This window comes from Phoxinus phoxinus (assembly GCF_949152265.1).
Source record: "Phoxinus phoxinus genome assembly, chromosome: 16".
In the NCBI taxonomy this organism is placed as follows: domain Eukaryota; kingdom Metazoa; phylum Chordata; class Actinopteri; order Cypriniformes; family Leuciscidae; genus Phoxinus; species Phoxinus phoxinus.
In genome coordinates this window covers 1,184,777-1,205,863 of record NC_136891.1, presented here as the reverse complement: position 1 = coordinate 1,205,863, position 21,087 = coordinate 1,184,777, and the positions used below count along the sequence as shown (strand labels likewise).

The 21,087-nt window shown below is 39.1% G+C and overlaps 1 protein-coding gene across 1 annotated transcript; it reads right to left on the bottom strand.

Annotated features, from left to right (window-relative positions):
* Positions 1–7,491: 7,491 nt before the first annotated feature.
* On the bottom strand, positions 7,492–19,950 carry mgat2 (alpha-1,6-mannosyl-glycoprotein 2-beta-N-acetylglucosaminyltransferase). The gene is made up of 2 exons (XM_079584069.1): positions 19,678–19,950; positions 7,492–9,190 (listed from the first exon to the last, which is right to left on the bottom strand). The coding sequence occupies exon 2, from the start codon at positions 8,972–8,974 to the stop codon at positions 7,631–7,633; it is 1,344 nt and encodes a 447-aa protein (XP_079440195.1). The 5' UTR covers positions 8,975–9,190; positions 19,678–19,950; the 3' UTR covers positions 7,492–7,630.
* Positions 19,951–21,087: the final 1,137 nt, after the last annotated feature.

Sequence of the window (21,087 nt, the reverse complement as noted above, 5' to 3'; positions counted from 1 at the left end):
TTGAGGAGGAGGCACAGAAGATAGTAAGGAGAGGCTGTTGGGATTTTTATTTCCCATCTTTCCCTTTGAATGTTGGGAGCTGAGAACTGGTACACTGGCATTTGTTGGCTGGAAAGGATAATCCTCTTTAGGATTAGACTGAAATGAATACTTTTGGTCCGCCACATTGATCTGCATCCCACTGGAGAAGATAAAGTCCAGTCCTAATACAACTGCATAGGCCAGGGCTTTGGCTGACAGAACCACAGCAGGTATTGTGAATACTTTTTGATGTAGGGGGATTGGCATGTTTATCCAACCTAAAGGAATTTCTGCTTCCCCGTTGGCTAGGTAGAGCGGACCCTGGGTCCATGGATGGAGTCTTTGTGAAGTGAGCTCTTTCCAGAGATTCTCATGTAGAAGGGTGTAGCTAGCCCCAGTATCAACAATAGCCTTTCCGTTCCATGTACCAATACAGAGGGGTATCACTAATTGTTGTGGAACAATGGTAGTAGGTGGTGGTTTCTTACCAGTTGTTGGTGACTTGTGGGGAAAGGTGGCACACACAGAGCGATTGCCAGGTGGACCGGTACCTTTAGAAGCTGGAAATGTCGTCCGCTTGCTACTAGAGGAAGGGTGTTGGCTGGTGGACTGAGGTGACTGGGCCTGAGAAGAGACAAAGTGAGGACAGCTTCCAGGTGAGTGATGGCCGTTACATCGCCAGCATTGCACTAAAGGCTTCTCTGCCGGGCGGTTGGAAATAGGTCTTTGATGCATAGATAGGGGTTGCTTAGAACTCGCACGTTTTTCATATTGCAGTTGTTGTTCGTAGTCTTTTTCGAGATGTTGGCCTAATTTCACGAGTTCATCGACTGTGTTCACTCGACTACGTATCTGGCTTGTAAGGTAGGGATTCATATTTTTTAAAATCATCTTTACCAATTCACTGTCCGTCAAGGTAGGCTTCCACCTCTTGCAGAGAGCCCTGTAGGTAAATGCAAAGTCTCTAATGCTCTCCCTTTCTCCCTGTGTTCTTGTCCTTACCCTTTCAGCCAGCTCGTCTTCATAATCCTCTGAGAGGAAAGCAGAGAGGAAAACAGATTCAAACTCCTCCCACGTGGTTACGGAGGATCGAGCAACTTCCCACCAGTCCCGGGCAGTACCGTAAAGGACAGTGCGGAAAGTGGCAAGGATGTCGGCATCAGCAAGGGGATGTAACGCCAAGAAATCCTGACATCGGGTTAGATAGAGCAAGGGGTCAACATCATCTGACTGTCTTCCAAAAGTAGGAAAAGTAATTTTAAGATGATCACTCTTTACAGCGGGAAGCATTGGAGCAGTAACGGGTGATGCAGGTGAAACTGGAGTGGTTAGAGGCAATGGAGCAGTAACTGTTGTCTGCAAATCAGTCATTTGTTTCTCTTGACTTTCGAGTCTTTTTTCAAGTTCAGTTTGTAAGCTTTTTACCACTGCACACAGGGTGTTGGTGGTTTGAGTACACTGGGTGAGCTCTGTAGACAACTGGTCATGATTTCTTTGATGGGTTACCAGGTAGGATTTGATGTCTTGCTGAAGCTCCACTTGAAGTTGGTCAATCATGAACCTCACTTCAGACACATAGGTAGTCTCAGCTTTGTGAAGTTCGTCAGAAATTATCACTTTAAGTGATTTAGTGAGTTGATCAGTCTCTTCCTTCACATGCTTCTTACTTTCAGAAATGTGGGTGAGCAGTTCTTGTTGGTTGTGCTTGAGTTTATCCGCAAGGTTAGAGATCAGGCTGTCGTGATGTGCAGACATGGTTTTAAGTTCTTTGGCGAGTTCACCAATGGTTTTCTCATGCGTTTGCATATGTTGTGTCAACGTGTCCCAGTTTCCTTTAACTTGAGTGAGTTGATGCATTCCTTTTCCAGGAGTTGATAGGATGCCAGGCAAGTCCTGCTGTGCCACTGAAGATAGAGATGAAGGCTCAGGTGATGTACATATCTGCATGGAGTCGCCATTCTGTGCCTGTTCCCAGGTGAAGGGTTGAACAGGAGTACTGCCAGCTAGTGGTGGAATTGCGAATCGCACATGGGTTCCTGGGAAATCAGTGGTGCTGGCTTGAGTGGGAGTGAAGTGGAGAGGAGCACGAAGGGGTCCTGGTGAAGAAAGTGGACGACGGAGTGCTGGAGGCCATACTGGGGTAGCAACGTCTGGTGCTGCTGGTTCCATCTCCACAAAAGTGGATGGAGAGAGAGGAGGGGTCGCCATGTTTGATTGTCAGTGTAAAATGTAGTGAAATGCAAGTTAAATTAACAAGCAATGTATAAATGTTTGAAAAAATAAATTATAACAGAATACACTAACAGTTCAGTGTGAAATGTCTATCCCACCAATTCACACTAAACTTCACTTAATTTCATAAATCAATAATTAGATTTCAATAGCACAAATGATTGTTTCCACCGCTTTCACATTAATTAGGTCAATCAGTTTTGCAAGTCAACTAAGGGGTAACACTATTATATTTAACAATGTGCAAGTTCACAAACAAAAAGGTATTTCCCCACAAAACCTTTCCAAAAAAAAACAACAAAGCGGTTTCAGTTCAGTATATATGCCACAATTTCAAAAACAGGCAGTTTCAAGTGACAATAACCAACCTTTAAGTAATGTTTTAGGGAAACTCAAATTCAAAGTTCAAGTGTTTCAAGACCAGTCACAATTTTAGTGTTTAAGTTTAAAGTCGTCCAGGTTTATTTAAGGGTTTAAGTTTCAGGTCCCTGTTCGGGCGCCACTTATGTAACGGTGGCTGTCCCAAATCAAATTTGACTAGCAGAGTTTAAATTTAAATTGTTCGGGCGCCAGACAAGTCAAAACTTGTCAAGTAAAAAAAATATATGTAATGAAGTTTAGATTCCCAGATAGCTCAAACCACTGTTACAAAAAAATAAATTCCTAACAATACCCACAATAACATAGAATAAGGCGTAAAGACACATTCAGAGATTGAAGGGTTTTAGATCAAGAAAATATATATTTTAAGAAAACATATTTTGCAAAAAAAAAAATAGACAGTTCAATTTTCACACAGAATTTGTATTTGTTTCTTTTGCCTCACATGACAAATGACACAACAAATTAATGAAAACAGACAGTAAGGAGGTTGTGCAGTTCAAGATTTCCCAAACAAAACAAACAATTAAATAAACAAAAAAAAATTCACGAGAGTCTTTGATCGATAATGTCCATAAGTTCGTTATTTTTTCAGACTCAGTTTTCAAGTTCAATACCAACCAAAAGAAAATGTAAATAAAATAAAAAAACACACAAAGAAAAAATAAGTAATCCAAACGAGTGTTTGGTGTATGCGTGTGTGCGTAATGAGCGTGTGTGCGTAATGAGCGTGTGTGCGTAATGAGCGTGTGAGTGGGTGTGTGTCGGCTGCGTGGAGCAGTCTGTATAGCGGCCGCAAATCCAGGCCGGGGAAAGAGTTTGGAGACTTGGCGTGAGGTTAAAAGATGATGGACATCAACACTAGTACCTGAGGCAGGCGAACCAGGCTGGCTTGTGTAGCACCAGGCAGACGAACCATGCAGAGTTCAATTTCTCCGTCACTTCGGCGATCGCACCCAGTCAGCGCATGCACAGAGACTCCAGCAAACAATAGCAACGACAGCCTTCAGGTAGCGTGTGTCCCACTCCGATAAACTCCACGTTCGTTTAGTTTGTTTTTCCTTGCTCCTCCTCTTCCGTTTCTTGCTCTCTTTTATATTCACTTTCCTAATTGGTTTCCGCCCATTAGAAAGAATGAAAAGATGATATGGATTTCTTCCATATCGCCACAACAGAGAGTCAGGACCTCGGTTTAACGTCTCATCCGAAGGACGGCGCTCTTTGTCAGTATAGTGTCCCCGTCACTACACTGGGGCATTAGGACCAGCACAGACCACAGGGTGAGCGCCCCCTGCTGGCCTCACTAACACCTCTTCCAGCAGCAACCTGGTTTTTCTCAGGAGGTCTCCCATCCAAGTACTAACCAGGCTCAGCCCCGCTTAGCTTCAGTGGGAAACCAGTCTTGGGTTACAGGGTGATATGGCTGCTGGCTGAGATATAAACACAATTGCGAGATATAAAGTCAGAACTGCGAGATTTAAAGTCAGAATTGCGAGATTTAAAGTCAGAATTGCGAGATATAAACACAATTGCGTGATATAAAGTCAGAATTGCGAGATATAAAGTCAGAATTGTGAGATATAAAGTCAGAATTACGAGATATAAACACAATTGCGTGATATAAAGTCAGAATTGCGAGATATAAAGTCAGAATTGCGAGATATAAAGTCAGAATTGCGAGATATAAAGTCAGAATTGCGAGATATAAAGTCAGAATTGCGAGATATAAAGTCAGAATTGCGAGATATAAAGTCAGAATTGCGAGATATAAACACAATTGCGTGATATAAAGTCAGAATTGCGAGATATAAAGTCAGAATTGCGAGATATAAAGTCAGAATTGCGAGATATAAAGTCAGAATTGCGAGATATAAAGTCAGAATTGCGAGATATAAAGTCAGAATTGCGAGATATAAACACAATTGCGTGATATAAAGTGAGAATTGCGAGATATAAAGTCAGAATTGCGAGATATAAAGTCAGAATTGCGAGATATAAAGTCAGAATTGCGAGATATAAAGTCACAATTGCGTGATATAAAGTCAGAATTGCGAGATATAAACACAATTGCGTGATATAAAGTCAGAATTGCGAGATATAAAGTCAGAATTGTGTGTTATAAACTAGCAATTGCGAGAAATAAAGTAAGAATTGCGAGATATCAAACACAATTGCGTAATATAAATTAAGAATTGCGAGATATAAAGTCAGAATTGCGAGATATAAAGTCAGAATTGTGTGTTATAAACTAGCACTTGCGAGAAATAAACTTGCGATTCTTTTTTCTGGCAATTGCAACTCTATATCACGCAATTTGACTTAAAAAGTCGCAATTATCTTTTAAAATGTTTTATTCTACTGCAGAAATAAGCTTCCATACTTATGCACTCAATTGAGTCGTATAATTTTTTATCCTATAAGTAGACATGAGCATAAACTACAATGGAAACACATTTACCGAATAAATCCCTCGATGCGCAACAATAAAAACTAACTCATGTGACTTTCCCTCAGCGTCAGCTGTGATTGGATAACTGGAGTAACCAATGGTGTCGCAGCATCTCTAATGTCGTTTTGGTGTTTCTGCAAGTCGAAGTGTGTGATCAGAATGATTTGGTTTAATTCCCTCCAGAAGCGACACCAGCATCCGAACGCCAGAGAACATGACAGCGTTTATGGTTTCATTTATGATTATTATAAAATAATATATTATAATATGAGCCCGATTGCAGCAACTTCCATTTTTAGTACGGATATTTTCCCTGGAAGTGACGATTTTTCTCTTACACACATGGGATGGAAACGCTGCTTTATTCGCAAATGATTTATGCGATATTACAATTTTAAGAATTAGCCTAGTTAAATTTGCATATTCGAATGCAAGCATATCTTATGAGAACAGCTTTATGAACTGAAAATCTGTGTTACACTGACTCTTACTGCTGAAAGTGTGTCACGTTTCAATGTTATTTTATGTTTCTATGTATTTTAGAGTTATGAAAACATCATAAAATTATTAAATGTCAAAATATTTTATGAACAACCATGCAAAGATCTGTGGCTGTTGTAAAAGTTAAAGCACTCTCTCTCACACACACACACACACACACACACACACACACACTTGGAATAATAACTGTTTTTGTCCATATACTTAGTGCCAATGGGGTTTAAGTTTTTGTATTGCATTTTATTTCAATGAAAATGGTTATGGTTTTGGTTAACGATAAAAACAACCCAGGTCAAACGGACTAAACGTAAAACCTTAGTACAACCACACGACTCCGAAGGCTTTCCTCTCTCACACTGTGTTGGATCTGTGAAGATCGAGGCCAGAGATCTGGAGGCTTGTGTAAATAGGACAAAGCGTCTATGAGGGGCGAATGAGGACTGCAAGATAGTCAATGCAATTTTAATGTCTTGCAAAAGCTTCAAAACCATTCTAATACTGGAATATGTTCAATATGAAGCACAACCTTACACCTTGAAAACGGTCAGTCACATTCAAGCAAATAGAAAATAGTTCATCTGCATATCAAAAATAGCCCAGCATAATCTTGAACAGAAGGTGGAATTATAAGGGCTTTCGCACAACAGGAACGTTTTCAGTTTCTATAACTAATGGTTACGCTTTTTGGCGCGTTCAACCTCAATTTTACGTATAGAAACGTAAAATACATTTGTGGTCTGTTCTCCCGATTTCAATTTACGAGATCTCCCATTATAATACCGTATTAGATAGGACTGTTAAACAGATTGTAAACTAAGGAAGATGGAGAATGCGAGCGCTAAGTGCTCAAGCTCTGAGCCGTTCCTCAGTCCCGCACAACAACCAGCGATGTGTTTCCCGAAAGCATCGTTAGCCAAGTGTGGTCGCAAGTTCTGTCGTTATCAGCAGTTCAACGAGTCGGTGTTTCCCGAAACCAGCGAACATTTGCAAACAAGATCGCAGAGTTGTGTGTTTGAACGACGGATCTCGATCTGTGGTTAGAAGCAGATTTTCTCGTTTGCATGGCATGTGGACTCTTTATCTTGAGCTAAATAAGCAAGCGGACATTCAGTACAAACTGTATCTTTTATTTAGAATACATACAAATGTAATTTACATCTTTTAGTTTGTCAAGAGATTTAAAGCGTAGTTTTTGAAGAGTGCGCATGTGTGAACGAGCTCTAGTGCGTAAGAACGAGTCTATGAGTGAATCTGGAAATGAAGGAAAATAACTGAGAAATAGTCCTCAGATGCCATGCGCGTAATTTATAGCAAAACATCTAGCGTTAATTTGATGTAAAACAGATTAATTAAAAGTAGTTATCATTCCAACACATGTGTGACTTCATTAACCAACATGGTTGAACGACCAATTTGCGACAATACGGTTTCGGGAAACAGTCGAGACTAGCTACTTGATTTCTTCAACGATGCATCGTACTGTGGTGGTTAAGCAGCGAGTTACGCCGTTGTACGGGAAACACACACCAGAACAGCAGGTCGTAAGTTACGTCACTTCAGAGTTCCTACTGGCGGTGTGAATGCAACAGAAAATGGCCCTATAGGGGAGACTTTAGTTTTTGGGGGACCACCTTGGTGGCTAGTTCCTATAATTGAGTTCTTACAACTACCCAGTGCGAAAGCCCCTAATGATCCAAAGCACACTGTCTGCAGGTCTGTATATATACACACACACATATACATAATTATAAGAAAGTTCATGCTTTTGCAGATTTTAAAATCATATATACAAATGTTGTCTTTGAAATGGCACAAAAATGCTAGTCTTTAATAATAGATATAAGAGTGACAACAATAACACTTTTTTTCCCAGTGATAATACTTCAATGATGCTCATAACCACCAAATCCAAACGTCACATACTTTTTTTTTATTATTATTTGGAATATTTCAATAAAACAGGCAATAAGAAGAAGTAGTCCATAAAGAACTCTTAAAGGCTTTCATTAGAGGATGCAAAAACAACAAAAAGGAGAAAATATAACGTCACTGTAATCGAAGGTAGCTCTTGCAGAGTTCATGGTCCCTGATGTCTCCCCAACCTCCGTTTTTGACGTGAGGAGCCAGTCCTTTGGCTCCAGAAGAAGGGAGTCTCTTTGTGATGAGCAGCTGTTTAGGGAACAACTGGTTCCCGCTGCTCTGGAGAATGTTCTCGATCTTTGTCTTCTGGCTGGTCGGCATGCAAGCCGACTTCTTGTGGTGCATGCCACAGTCGCCGGCATGGAAAATGCGAGGCGCCTCGCTCACCATGACCTTCAGGAACGTGGGCAAACAAGCCACGGTAAGGTATTGCAACGACCAATCCCAGTTGTAGTCGTCGTAGGTGCAGAAGGCATCAGTGCATCTGAGGAGTTTCTGGTACGTATCTCTGTTCAACACCATTCCCATGTTGTGCTCGGTGGACTTCCACGCTTTCACCTCCACTTTGTTGGCTTTGCTGGAGTAGCTGGTGTGTCCGTAGCTTCCCAGAGACAAGATATCGCAGTCAGGACACTGTTCTTTCTTTAGGGACACCATCATTTTGAGAAGGTGTTGAAAGTCGGGAGCGAGGTAGTGGTCCTCTTCGATGAGCAATAAAAGTCCTTGGTGATCCTTCAACACTCGGACTCGATCCCACACAAAGTGCAACTTCCACCACCAGTGATGTTTGGTCTGCGAGAACTTGGCTTCCCGATAGTGGCCGAAAGAGTCCGGGTACTCTGCGTTTATGCAGCCTAACGTTAAGGCATCTTTTTTGGAAATGTCTCGAGGGCAATCTCTGGGATCATTCCCGGGAAACTCTTGAGGATAAAGTTGGATGCTAAAGGGGAAGAATATCTGAAGGACCAAACAGAAATCGACAGACGCGACTATCTGGTTGATTTCCGGAGACCAGAAGTCATGGCTGAATATCAGCAAGACTTTCTCGATTCCTTTCGCTTTTCTCAAGCTGTCCACCAAAAGCCGTAGGTACTCGGGGCGGTTGTGAACCTGAACGACGACGACAAGGTCGTCCTTCTGGCGCACGTTGTGAAACTTTTCCTCGTTTTTTAGGGTCTGGTCAAAGTTGAGCTGAAACACGATCCCTCTGTACACGAGAGTCGTGTTGTCTACTTCGGGCTTGGCGACTACTTGTTGTTTCTCCGGTAGAGTCTCGTTGACGGGTTTCCGGGTTACTGGTATTGTTACCTGCAGCTGACCAGCGGCGCTGCTACGCTTACCTGTCTCCAAATCCTTGGGAAACACGGCACTTGCCTTCTTCGGCTTACCACTATTCCAGACGGCGAATCCACAGATTACCACCACTAGAGTCAGTATTACCACCTTTCGCTTGTAAATTCGGAATCTCATGATAGGCAGTCGCCCTGCGGGACGGTCGGTGAAGCGATTCTGGAGACGAGGACGGCAGGTTGGCGATGCAAAAAAGGTCTGCTCCAGCAGATTGGGTACAAAATGTTAGCATAGAAAATGCAGCTTATTCTTGGTCCTCTAATTCTGGAATGTATTTGAATGATAGCGTTTCCCATAAGGCATTTTCTCAGAGGCAAATGGGTCGCCTTTTATAACCTGAGGGAAATAAATTCAGAAAATGATTTTAATTAGCATGGTCTGTTTTTTTGTGCATTCAGTTTAATATCTCTAAACATTATTACAAAATATCAAAATATTAAAGTCCCCCTGTGGTGAGAATCCAGCTTTTAATGTTGTGTATGTGGTGTTATTAATCTGCTTTAACACACACCATGTGTAAGTTCATAAGTCGACAGCATTGCTGAGTATTTTCTGCTTAAAACTGCAGTGAACCAAAGACAGTCTCAAAAACACGGTTTGAAATCGCTGGTGTTTCTGACGTCACACACTACCTTGACCAATCAGATCAACGTGTGATCGTCCACCAGTGGATCTCTGAGTGATTGAGTGAATGGAGGCGGGGCTCATTTGCATATTCATAGAACCGTGCACACTAAATGAAGCAAGGGTGTCGAGTTACATTCAAGCATTAAAAAAATTTAAGACAAAATTGTCATTTTGGTGATCAAATATGAGTTTTACAGGATAAAGTTATTGACTACAGGGGGACTTTAATATTCATTGTAAACAATGGAATAGATTTTGTAACTTTGAAAAGCCATGCACCGTTAGCCTACATAAAATGACAAAGTACAAAGAACACACAAAAATACAACTCTGCACCTGCAAAGCATTGTTCTCCTAAAACTTCCAAGAAAGGATTATTTGCTGAAAAATCAAGGCATATTCTATGATCGTCTTCTAGTTTTATGGCTGCACATTAAAAACTATGGTTTTTCAAACGCAACAACATCTATGATCTACAACATTCTGATCCATCAAACCTTTCTCTACTGAGTGCCATAAGAAGCATGAGATTAACAGTATTAATATAGCAAACGTGGCCCTAGATTCTTAGGCAACTAAAGCATAAACTCACAGGGGTCCAGACCTGATTACTGGGCTCTGCGGATCTAACCTGAAGAGCTGCTAATTAGAAGAGTACAACAGAACAGAGCCGCATAGATAAACTGCAGACAATAACATATAGAGTATCGTGTTTCAAATACAGAAGAATTTCGCCAATCTAAAAAGATTCGACACAATTATAAATGTTTAAACTCTACAATCAGATGAAAACATGTAAACAGATTTCTGTACCATGGCATTTTGTATCAATGTTTACATAGCATTATTATTAGGGCTGGGTATTATTGAGACAAATTTCACGATTCAATTCGATATAAATTATCTTGGATATAGGCTATATATATATACATCAGGTACACATTTTCTCAAGGGAAAAAAATCTCTAATGCAGTAAACAATACATGGGAGTAAATTTGTACTACATTACTATAATATTAAAGGTTAAAATTAGCTAACTGATTTGTATATAAACACTAAATATTGTAATATTAACTGTACAATTACAATTGTATTTCTACTCCAATTAATTTTTTGAAATATAAACATTTAAAGGGTGGCTGTCAACTTGACGGATTTATTCAAACATGCATTAAATATTAAGAACATTACAAATTATAATGTGTAATATGGTGCATATATTTAGCAAAATGCTCCCCTCTAGAATTCATTTCCCAATAGCTGACTAACGAGTTATGCTCACTGAATATGTTTTATGAGGTAAACGTGAGGTTACATATTGTTTTATAGACGTCTTTCCACTGATTGAGCGATTACACGAGTCATGGTTGATTTCAGGAAGTTGTTCTGTATCTTTCAACATTCCTTCTGATGTTCATTAATGTTTATTTCTCGCTGTAACTGGTATTAAAGTGGAGCCGATCGGTTTACGCGCGTCTCTTGAACTGAGGACAGAATTTGAAATCTGAGAAGTTGTTTTTGTTTCATATTCAAAGTAACAAAGCCGTTCATTAATCAACTGAAAACAGGACAGAATAATCGTTTCTTGGGATTTAGGAATCGATATCAGTTTGATATTCAGAATTCAGGATTTTTTACGTAGCCCTAATTATTATGAACACAGAGGTCTTACCATTCTTTTCTAAAGAGAAACTGTTTTTAACTTGAGAGCTTAAAGGGATAGTTCACCCAAACATGTAAATGATCCCATAATTTAGGCTACTCACCATCAAGCCATCCTAGGTGTAAATGACTTTCTTCTATCAGCCGAACACAATCAGAGTTATATTAAAAATATCTTGGCTCTTCCCAGCTTTGTAATGGGAGTGAATAATAGCTCCTGAGTTTTTGAATACCATAAAAGTGCATCCATCCATCATAAAAGTGCATCTGTCCATCATAAGTGTATCTGTCCATCATAAAAGTAATCCACACGACTCCAGGGGTTAATAAAGGCCTTCTGAAGCCAAGCCATGCGTTTGTGTAAGAAAATGATCCATATTTATAACTTTATAAACCTAGAATGACTGGCTTTTGGTAACGGCCAGATGCAAGTCTAGTTCCGGCGGAAAAGTGACCTCTGACCCGAACCATGACGTATTGATGAACGTGGAATCGCTTAAGATCGTGCAAAACAAAACAATGGGCATAAATTAGAAGTCAAAAAAAAAAAATTGTGGGAGGAGCTTGAGTTTGTTTTTTGAACCGCGGACTCTCAGCTGAGCTTACGTTACTCCTACGTCATGCGTAGGGTCAGAGGTCATGCGTCAGGTCAGAGGTCATGTGTCGGGGTCAAAGGTCACTCTTCAGCCGGAACTAGACTCGCATATGATCGTTACCAGAAGCCACTGATTATAGTTCATAAAGTTATAAATATTGATATTTTTCTTACACAAACGCATGGCTTGGCTTCAGAAGGCCTTTATTAACCGGGAGTCGTGTGGATTACTTTTATGATGGATGATGGATGCACTTTTATGGGATTCAAAAACTCAGTTACCATTCACTACCATTAAAGGGATAGTTCACTTTGAAATTAAATGTTGGTGTGTTTTATCTTACCTGAAGTTCCTCCAAGATGTCGGTGTCTTTGTCTCCGCAGTAGTTTCAGTTTTTATATTTTTAGGTCAAACCGTTCTTGTCTGTCAGTCATATAATGCAGGTCTATAGGCACTGTCTCCAAAAGCATGCAGAGAAAAGTCCACATTACACAATTCCCCATCGTAAGTGCACATTGATGGCCTAAGCTCGCACGAACTCATCCGGGAGTGTTGAGTTTTCACTTATTCCCAATTTGTAAGCCTTCTATCTTGACACACGACTCGCTTCATTGTTCAGGCCAATCAAAGGCATACGTTGAGCAGGGGCGGATCTACTGGGGTGGCACGGGGTGGCAGCTGCCACCCCTAGTAAAGGTCTTGCCACCCCAGCTGCCACCCCATTGATGTCAGCCAGGCCGGCTACTAAGTTAAATTCACGCATGAATTTTCCTGCATTGAACTTGTTTTAGCGCCCTCCAAAGTGAAATTTTGTCCCGCCAAAGTCTTATTTGATCGGTGAGTAATGTAGACGAACTGCCGCGCTTGTGGCGCATGTTTAACTGAAAGAACGAGCAGAGAGAGAGAGAGAGGCGGTCGCGCGCGCGCACTCTCTCTCTTTTCGGAGCCAGGCGAAAGTGTAAACAAGACTTCACCGTCTCCAAAGCGCTGTCTTGCTTTCTCTCCCTCACACATATTAATCAAAATAAATCGACACGGTGGTAAAAGGTCGGAAGACCAAAGTTTCATGTGGAGCATTCGGAGATTTTTTTTTTTTCCTGAAAAGCGTTCTGGACATTCAGCTGACATAAAACAACACTTTAATTAAACGGGGAAAAAAATATCCAGTGATGAAATGTTTTCTGTGTTGACAGAAATATTGGATGTCCAAGTCCTTCTGCTGGGATAATCACACAACGCGCATGACACGTCCAATTCGCGAACTAATGACTCATTTGAACCGATTCATTTTAATGAATGGTTAAAACAACTGATCTTTCCAACAGTGAACTCAGGAGACGTCTGAATCGGTGTATAACTAATCAGTAACACTTTACAATAAGGTTCTATTTATTACATAAATTAGCCTACATAAAAAGTACAGTTTGCTTACTCAAGCTTTAAAATAAATAAAACCACAAGGTTTTTTTTTTGAAAACCATATGACTAATTTTTTTTTAGTCCCAGATTAGACCTAGTGGTGCATTCCATGTTTAGTCCTGGTTTGGAAAAGTCTTCCAGGTTTTGTCCTTGTCTGGAACTGTATAAATTCTAGTGTAGTCATCAACCTGGCACTTTATAAATGCATTGTTTCAAGGACTAGGCTAGTTGCAATCCAGATCTTCAAAGCCTGATTAATTTAATTGTTCTTTTGGTCTGTATAACAAATGTGATGTCTCACATCTGCTCTAGAAGCTATGGGTGCTTACAGAGGCTCACTCTCAGTTAGTACTTTTTTACAGGACAAAGAATTATAATAACTTTATAGCTAAATAAGGAGCCAGGTGCCAACTCCTGTGGCTCCCAAGATGATGATTTTTTTTTTTTTTTTTACAAAAGTTACAATTGTATCTGAAAAACTACTTATAATATGGACAATTCTACTATTTCTATATAAGTTTGGGAGGCTCAGCCTTCACCTAAACGGAAAAATTGCCTTGCGATCAAGCAAAACTTGCGTACCCCCGCTATAAATATTCGCCACCCCAGAAATTATCCCTGACCCTGCTTGCCACCCCGTGATTTTTTTTCTAGATCCGCCCCTGACGTTGAGCCGTCCAGCCAATCACACGCGTTTCTGCTGAGTTTAAAAATGCAACGTCCAATCGAAGGCGGTTAGATTAGTTTCCGGGGAAGAAATCCGGTGTAAACAGATCACTTGGACGTGGTTGTGTAAAAAGAGATAAAAACGATATAAATACTGTTGGTTTTCTCACACAAACCGCTTGTTTCGTGTCTTAGGCCATCAGTGTGCACTTACGATGGGGAATTGTGTAATTTGGACTTTTCTCTGCATGCTTTTGGAGACAGTGCCTATAGACCTGCATTATATGACTGACAGACAAGAACGGTTTGACCTAAAAATATCAAAATTGAAACTCCTGCGGAGACAAAGACACCGACATCTTGATGCACTTCAGGTAAGATAAAACACACCAACATTTCATTTCAAAGTGAACTATCCCTTTAATATAACGCTGATTGTGTATTCGGCTGAAAGAAGAAAGTCATATACGCCTAGGATGGCTTGATGATGGTGAGAAAATTATGGGATAATTTTCATTTTTGGGGTGAACTATCCCTTTAAGCAGTGCAATACACTTAGGTAAAGTTGGTTTTATATTCGCACATTCACACTTTTTTGCTTAAAAAGTGTCTCAATAACATATGCAATAAAGCATATATTTGCAAAATAAAAGCAGCTACATGATCTTTAGGACAAGGATGGTGAACTACAACATTTTCCACAATCGATCAAAATGGGCAAGTATTGTTTTAATGGCATACAAACTTGCGAATGTTCACTGAATGTCCAATGTAGTGCGGTGAACAAGATAGGGACCGTCTAAAAAGTTGTCTCTTTTTTTCATTGTGTGAAAACAGACAACTACATTTTTGCAAACTACAGATGTACCAGCAAATATCTCTCACATTGTGTGTTCTAATGCTATTGATTGTACTTTAGCAACAATAAAAAGTGCATTATAATGATTGTATTTAGGAAACCTGCCTCACTGTACATCATTTACATAAGTACTTTTTAGAATAAAATTACATTAATTCACCAAAGGGATTTTTTACTATCCGAAGGTTGTAGCATGTTCCCAGTGACCAGTCTGACTTACTACAGGTGGTATGTTTTACAAAAACTCCCTTACTGTACATACAATTGACAAATATGTTTTTTTAAAAATTACAGTAATTCACAGTAAGTTTTTTTTCGTGTTCAAAAGGCTGTAGTGCTTTCCTGCGGACCAGACTGACTTACTACAGGTGAAATTTTGACAATACCTCGCTTACTGTACAATTATCAAATATGTTTATGTAATAAACATATTATTACATATATTATTACATATTTTTATTGCATATGTTTGTGAAATAAACTGTAATTCACCTATAGTGATTTTTTTTTTAATATTCCAAAGGTTGTAGTACTTTCCTAGTGAAAGGACTGACTTACTACAGGTGAAATTGTGACAATACCTCGCTTACTGTACGTACAATTATCAAATATGTTTATGAAAGAATTACTGTAATTCACCGTAAGTATTTTTTCATGTTCCAAAGGTTGTAGTAATTTCCTAGTGACCAGACTGACTTACTACAGGTCAAATTGTGACAATACCACCCTTACTGTACGTACAATTGACAAATAAGTTTATGAAAAAATTACTGTAATTCACTGTAAGTATTTTTTCGTGTTTCAAAGGTTGTAGTACTTTCCTAATGACCAGACTGACTTACTACAGGTCAAATTGTGACAATACCTCGCTTACTGTACGTACAATTATCAAATATGTTTATGAAATAATTACTGTAATTCACCGTAAGTATTTTTTCATGTTCCAAAGGTTGTAGTACTTTCCTAGTGACCCGACTGACTTAATACAGGTGACATTTTGACAATACCACCCTTACTGTACGTACAATTGACAAATAAGTTTATGAAAAAATTACTGTAATTCACTGTAAGTATTTTTTCGTGTTTCAAAGGTTGTAGTACTTTCCTAGTGACCAGACTGACTTACTACAGGTCAAATTGACAATACCTCCCTTACTGTACAATCATCAAATATGTTTATGTAATACACATTATTACATGTTTATTACATATGTTTATGTAATAAACTGTAATTCACCTATAATGTTTTTTTTTTATATTCCAAAGGTTGTAGTACTTTCCTAGTGATTAGACTGACTTACTACAGTTTAAATATTGCCAATATCTGCCTTACTGTAAGTACCCTACATACATATTATTATGAAAAATTACTGTAATTTCAGCTTGTTCCACGTTCCAAAGATTATAGTATGTTCCTAGTGATCACTCTACTCAATTCATTTTGATAAATGTTTTAGATAAAAGTAAGTATTAGAACTGCTGTTCCTTGTACAACACATTTCTTTCATTGATTAAAATAACGGTAAAGATTTTAGCTTAATCATATTTTCAACATTATAAATAAGCAACACCCTTAGTGTAATGATTCAAGTTTACTTTTTGTTATGAAGTCCCGAAGAAGTGGATTCTAGAATCCACTGCTGCTTCAATGTATATCTAATGAGTGATTTTAATCAAGGTATTTATCAATAGTTTTCCTTCTAAATATCAAATGAGTTGAATGACTTCTCTAGGCTTATGAGATTTTACTTTGTTATAGAAATTACCAGTGTGATTATCGAAAATGTTATTTAATGTATCCTTTAAATGTCTGTATTTGATATTTGAGGTGTGACTGAAGGGTCTGGCCCATGCCAGGAATGCAGTAACAGTGCTTGCTCATTTAGCCTGGATTCCAGAGATGAAATATGGACTTCTTTAACAGGTGTTACTACATCCATCTGCTTTTCTAGGGTACCCTGATAGCAATGGTCTCAGCAGGGGTCATTGAAGTCTATAGTTGAGAGACCATTTCTTAGTTAAAGTCTTTACTTTACAGTTGATTTAAAGTGTTCTCTCCTGGAGAGAAAGAACATGTTATCTTGATATTTTGAGAAGACTATCCTGTTTATTGTTAAAGCCTGGCCAAATCCAATCTTGAAGAAACTGTGTCTGTGTGTGTTAGTATTCTTGGTTACAGGTTAAGGAACAAGTGGAAATATAGCTGCAAGCAGCGATACGGGGCCAAGCCCCTGAAGCAGCAGCAAGAGCAGGAAGAGTAAAAACAGCAGAAATTTAACATACATGAAAAAACAGCTGGTTCAGAAGTACAGGTGAAAATTAACTCAAAATGAACAGAAGTTCAGATGAGAATGAACACATAATGAACAAGACAAACTTATTTCTAACCCAAGAGGAAGAAAGATTAGTACAATGTTAAATAATAAAGGAATCGATATGACACAACATTACACACAATTTTATAAAGTCGGTCCACACGGGCTTGAACCCACTATCTCTGGGTCAGATGCCTGACTCTCATCTCATTGCGCCACTGGGAAGTTGTGTTTTTGTGCATAAGGTCCATACTTCAAGTGAGAAGCAACTCAAAATTATACATTTTTATATACATTTGCTGCATGTTGGTATTTATTGAGTTCCTTCACATATAGACACCATATCTGGAAAAGAAGCAACTTTTCCACCACTTAAGGCCACAGTACCTCTTGCGGTCTGGGCATGTGCCACACAGGATTCGAACCCACGACCGGAATGGTTCGGGGATCGTGGTACGTGGTTTAGCAGCTTGTGCCACTCAGTTGACACTGTCTAAACTGCCGAGGAGAGGCTTCAATGTAAGAATGAGAACACAAAAGCATGTTAACCAGATTAGCAAGCTAAATTAGCTTAATGCTAATGTAGCTTATGGTTAGCCTGAATGTTTGTGTACTGTATGTACAGTAAGGGAGTTATTGGCAAAATTTCACCTGTAGTAAGTCAGTCAGGTCATTAGGAAAGCACTACGCCCTTAGGAACACGAAAAAATACTTTAGGTGAATTACAGTAATTTTTCACAAACATTTGTCAATTGTACGTACAGTAAGGGTGGTATTGTCAAAATGTCACTGTAGTAAGTCAGTCTGGTCACTAGGAAAGTACTACAACCTTTGAAACGCGAAAAAATACTTACAGCGAATTACAGTAATTTTTTCATAAACATATTTGTCAATTGTACGTACAGTAAGGGTGGTATTGTCAAAATGTCACTGTAGTAAGTCAGTCTGGTCACTAGGAAAGTACTACAACCTTTGAAACACGAAAAAATACTTACAGCGAATCACAGTAATTTTTTCATAAACTTATTTGTCAATTGTACGTACAGTAAGGGAGTTGTTGTCACAATTTGACCTGTAGTAAGTCAATCTGGTCACTAGGAAAGTACTACAACCTTTGGAACATGAAAAAATCCATTTGGTGAATTACTGTAAGTTTTACATAAAAATATTTGCGTACTGTATGTAGAATACACAAAAGTAAACTAAAGCAGTCTAGGTGAATACGCATCAAATATCAAACCTAAAACTATGTTTACCCTGTTTGGCAACTTTTTTTTTTTAAACTTGACTATGTTCGTGGCGCTGTCCACGTATGTGGTACTGAAGGTCATGATCCAGTCTGAACCTTGGGTAAATTTGGTTTTATATTCATATATTCACCGAGATATTCAATATCTCGTGAGCTGAATATTGTTCCTACACAAATAACATAGTTTCAATATTTTAATCTTCCTCAAAACGAGCTTTCCTTCAGGTTTGCACTTTGCAGATGGTCCCTTCTTAGAAGCCTGCGCATAGAGATCAATGTATTTTGTCCACTGCGAAGGAAAGATCGTTTTGAGGAAAAATAGGTTGTAGCTTCTGGTGTTATATGTGTAGTTATATGTGATAGGTGTTTTGTGTAGCAACAACGTTTAGTTCACGAGTTATTGAACGCGGAAGTCCGCGAATGTGCGAATATGCGAATATAAAACCAACTTTACCTAAGTGTGCAATACTCATGGCAAGAGATTAAAAAACAGTAAGATGCAACAGTGGTCACTGACTGTAGCTTACACGTGACTACATTAACAACTAAGAAAGAGAGATCAATAGAAAGGCATTATTGCAAATAGATTACACATTTTATACTTTCATTTACTGACTCTCTATGTTGTGTTTGGTCTATACTGTCAATGTCTAATCTGGCCAGTAAACACCGTCTAAGATAAACAAAAAACCAATGTGATCTGACCCACAGCAACATAAAAACCTCTGAAATCATGACTCTATATTTTGAACCTCTCCAAACGGGCAAAACTAAATATGTGAAACATGTTGAATCAATCAAGTTCAGATGATTCCTAACAGTCGCAGTGAGTCAGCAGGACTCGGTGATTTCTACAGAAACCCAGTGATTTCTACAGACAACACTGAGAGCCTTGATCGATGTCAAAGCATGCATTCGTATTTCGCTGACCAGATCGGCTATTAATAAACCTGCGGGAAATACAACCGCGGTCAGGCGCATCAACAGCACAACACACGACCCGTGTTTACAGCACATCTGCGGGACTGCTCACCAATGCATGCAACTCCACGGCTTCAGGGAAGCCAAAGAGTTTGCCTACACGCATAATATGCACTGGTTAAAGTTTAAAAAATAAGAAAGTATGACGGAAGCTCGTGCACACGCATGCATTGCAGCTTCATGCTCGAGCTAAAGCAAGCAGCTGCGCGAGCCAGAACACACATAAAAGCACAAACACCGCATTCACTAACTAACACCTCTAGGTTTGGTTGATAATCCTCATTTCAAACGGCAGATACTCGATGCATGTGTATGCATGCCGATGTGTGTGTTTTTGATGATGCACTTGACACTAGTTAGCTTCGCTGCTATCGATTTGTAAGGCAGAATATGAGCTGCCGCATTCACATGCACGAGAAACACACACGCGAAGAGAATAAAAGCCTCACCGCTGATGCAGGCATGTAAGGCGGCTGTCATATCCACATAAAAAGCGCATTTTAATTCAAGTGTGTCATGTTGCTCAGGCTCCCTCAGTTCCTCAAACCTCCGGGGGCTTCGGCTGTCAGCGCGCGCCTGATGATGTCACACTCCCCACACACACAACTCGCGCTTTACACTTCTGAGGGAAATTATGTTATTATACATACGTTTCATTTTTAATATTCGACAATATTATTTATCTGCCTGCATTGACACCATTAGAGAACTGAGCTGAGCTGGACGATGACATCACTGTTTTCTCCAGAGCGACTATATAAATAAATTAACTAAATTAATAACTTTTTTTTTTACAACAAAAATGAACCATCACTGATCTTACTGAAGCCGGACTGTGACGCTATTCTCTTCTGGAAACACACTTTGTTGCATTATTTTCATGTCATCTCTGTAAAGCTGCTTTGAAACACTCTGTACTGTAAAAAGCGCTGTATAAATAAAGGTTTCTATATTTAGCGATCATTATGATGTAATTTCACTTCCACTAATTTACAACATTTTCATCTTGTCAGAAAACATGCAATCTATGAGATTTTACCTGTAGAGTTACATACGTTTTTAAAGTTTCGTTTTTATTTAGTTTACATTTAGTTTTTTTCGCCAGATCAATTAAATAGTTAAAAATACATGACGCTTTTTGTGTAGTGTGCCATCGCAACCACTAGGCGGAGACGTTTTTGGGCACATCTTTTGGGCCCATTTACACAACACCGTTTTCAACTAAAAATGGACAAACTTTACGCGTTTTTGGCGTTTATTTGCGCGACAACTGTGTTTTGAAGGCCTGCAAACGCAAACTTTTGAAAACGGGTTTCAAAGTGCGATTTTTTTTTTTTGACAACGATACCGTTATTGTCTCCGGGTGAACTACAAAAATATTAATTTGTGAAAACTATGACGTCATGCGCATATGTATTACGTGTTCGGTCTTTTAACACTCTGTATTGTAAAAATCGCTGTATAAATAAAGGTTTAGACATATTTAGCGATCATTATGATGTCATTTCACTTCCACTAATTTACAACATTTTCACCTTGTCAGAAAACATGCAATCTATGACATTTTACCTGTAGAGTTACATACGTTTTAAAAGTTTAGTTTTTATTTAGTTTAAACATTTAGTTTTTTTCGCCAGATCAATTAAATAGTTAAAAATACATTACGCTATTTTGTGTAGTTTGCCATCGCAACCACTAGGCGGAGACGTTATTGTTTTTGGGCACATCTTTGGGGCCCATTTACACAATACCGCTTTCAACTAAAAATGGACAAACTTTTCGCGTTTTGGCCGTTCATTTGTAGCCTGGTCCTACCGGACTCTCCTACATCTCATCTGTACAGAGAGTCTGGCCTCTCT

Coding starts and splice junctions, on each gene's coding strand:
- mgat2 (XM_079584069.1), bottom strand. CDS start 8,974: ATGAGATTCCGAATTTACAAGCGAAAGGTGGTAATACTGACTCTAGTG.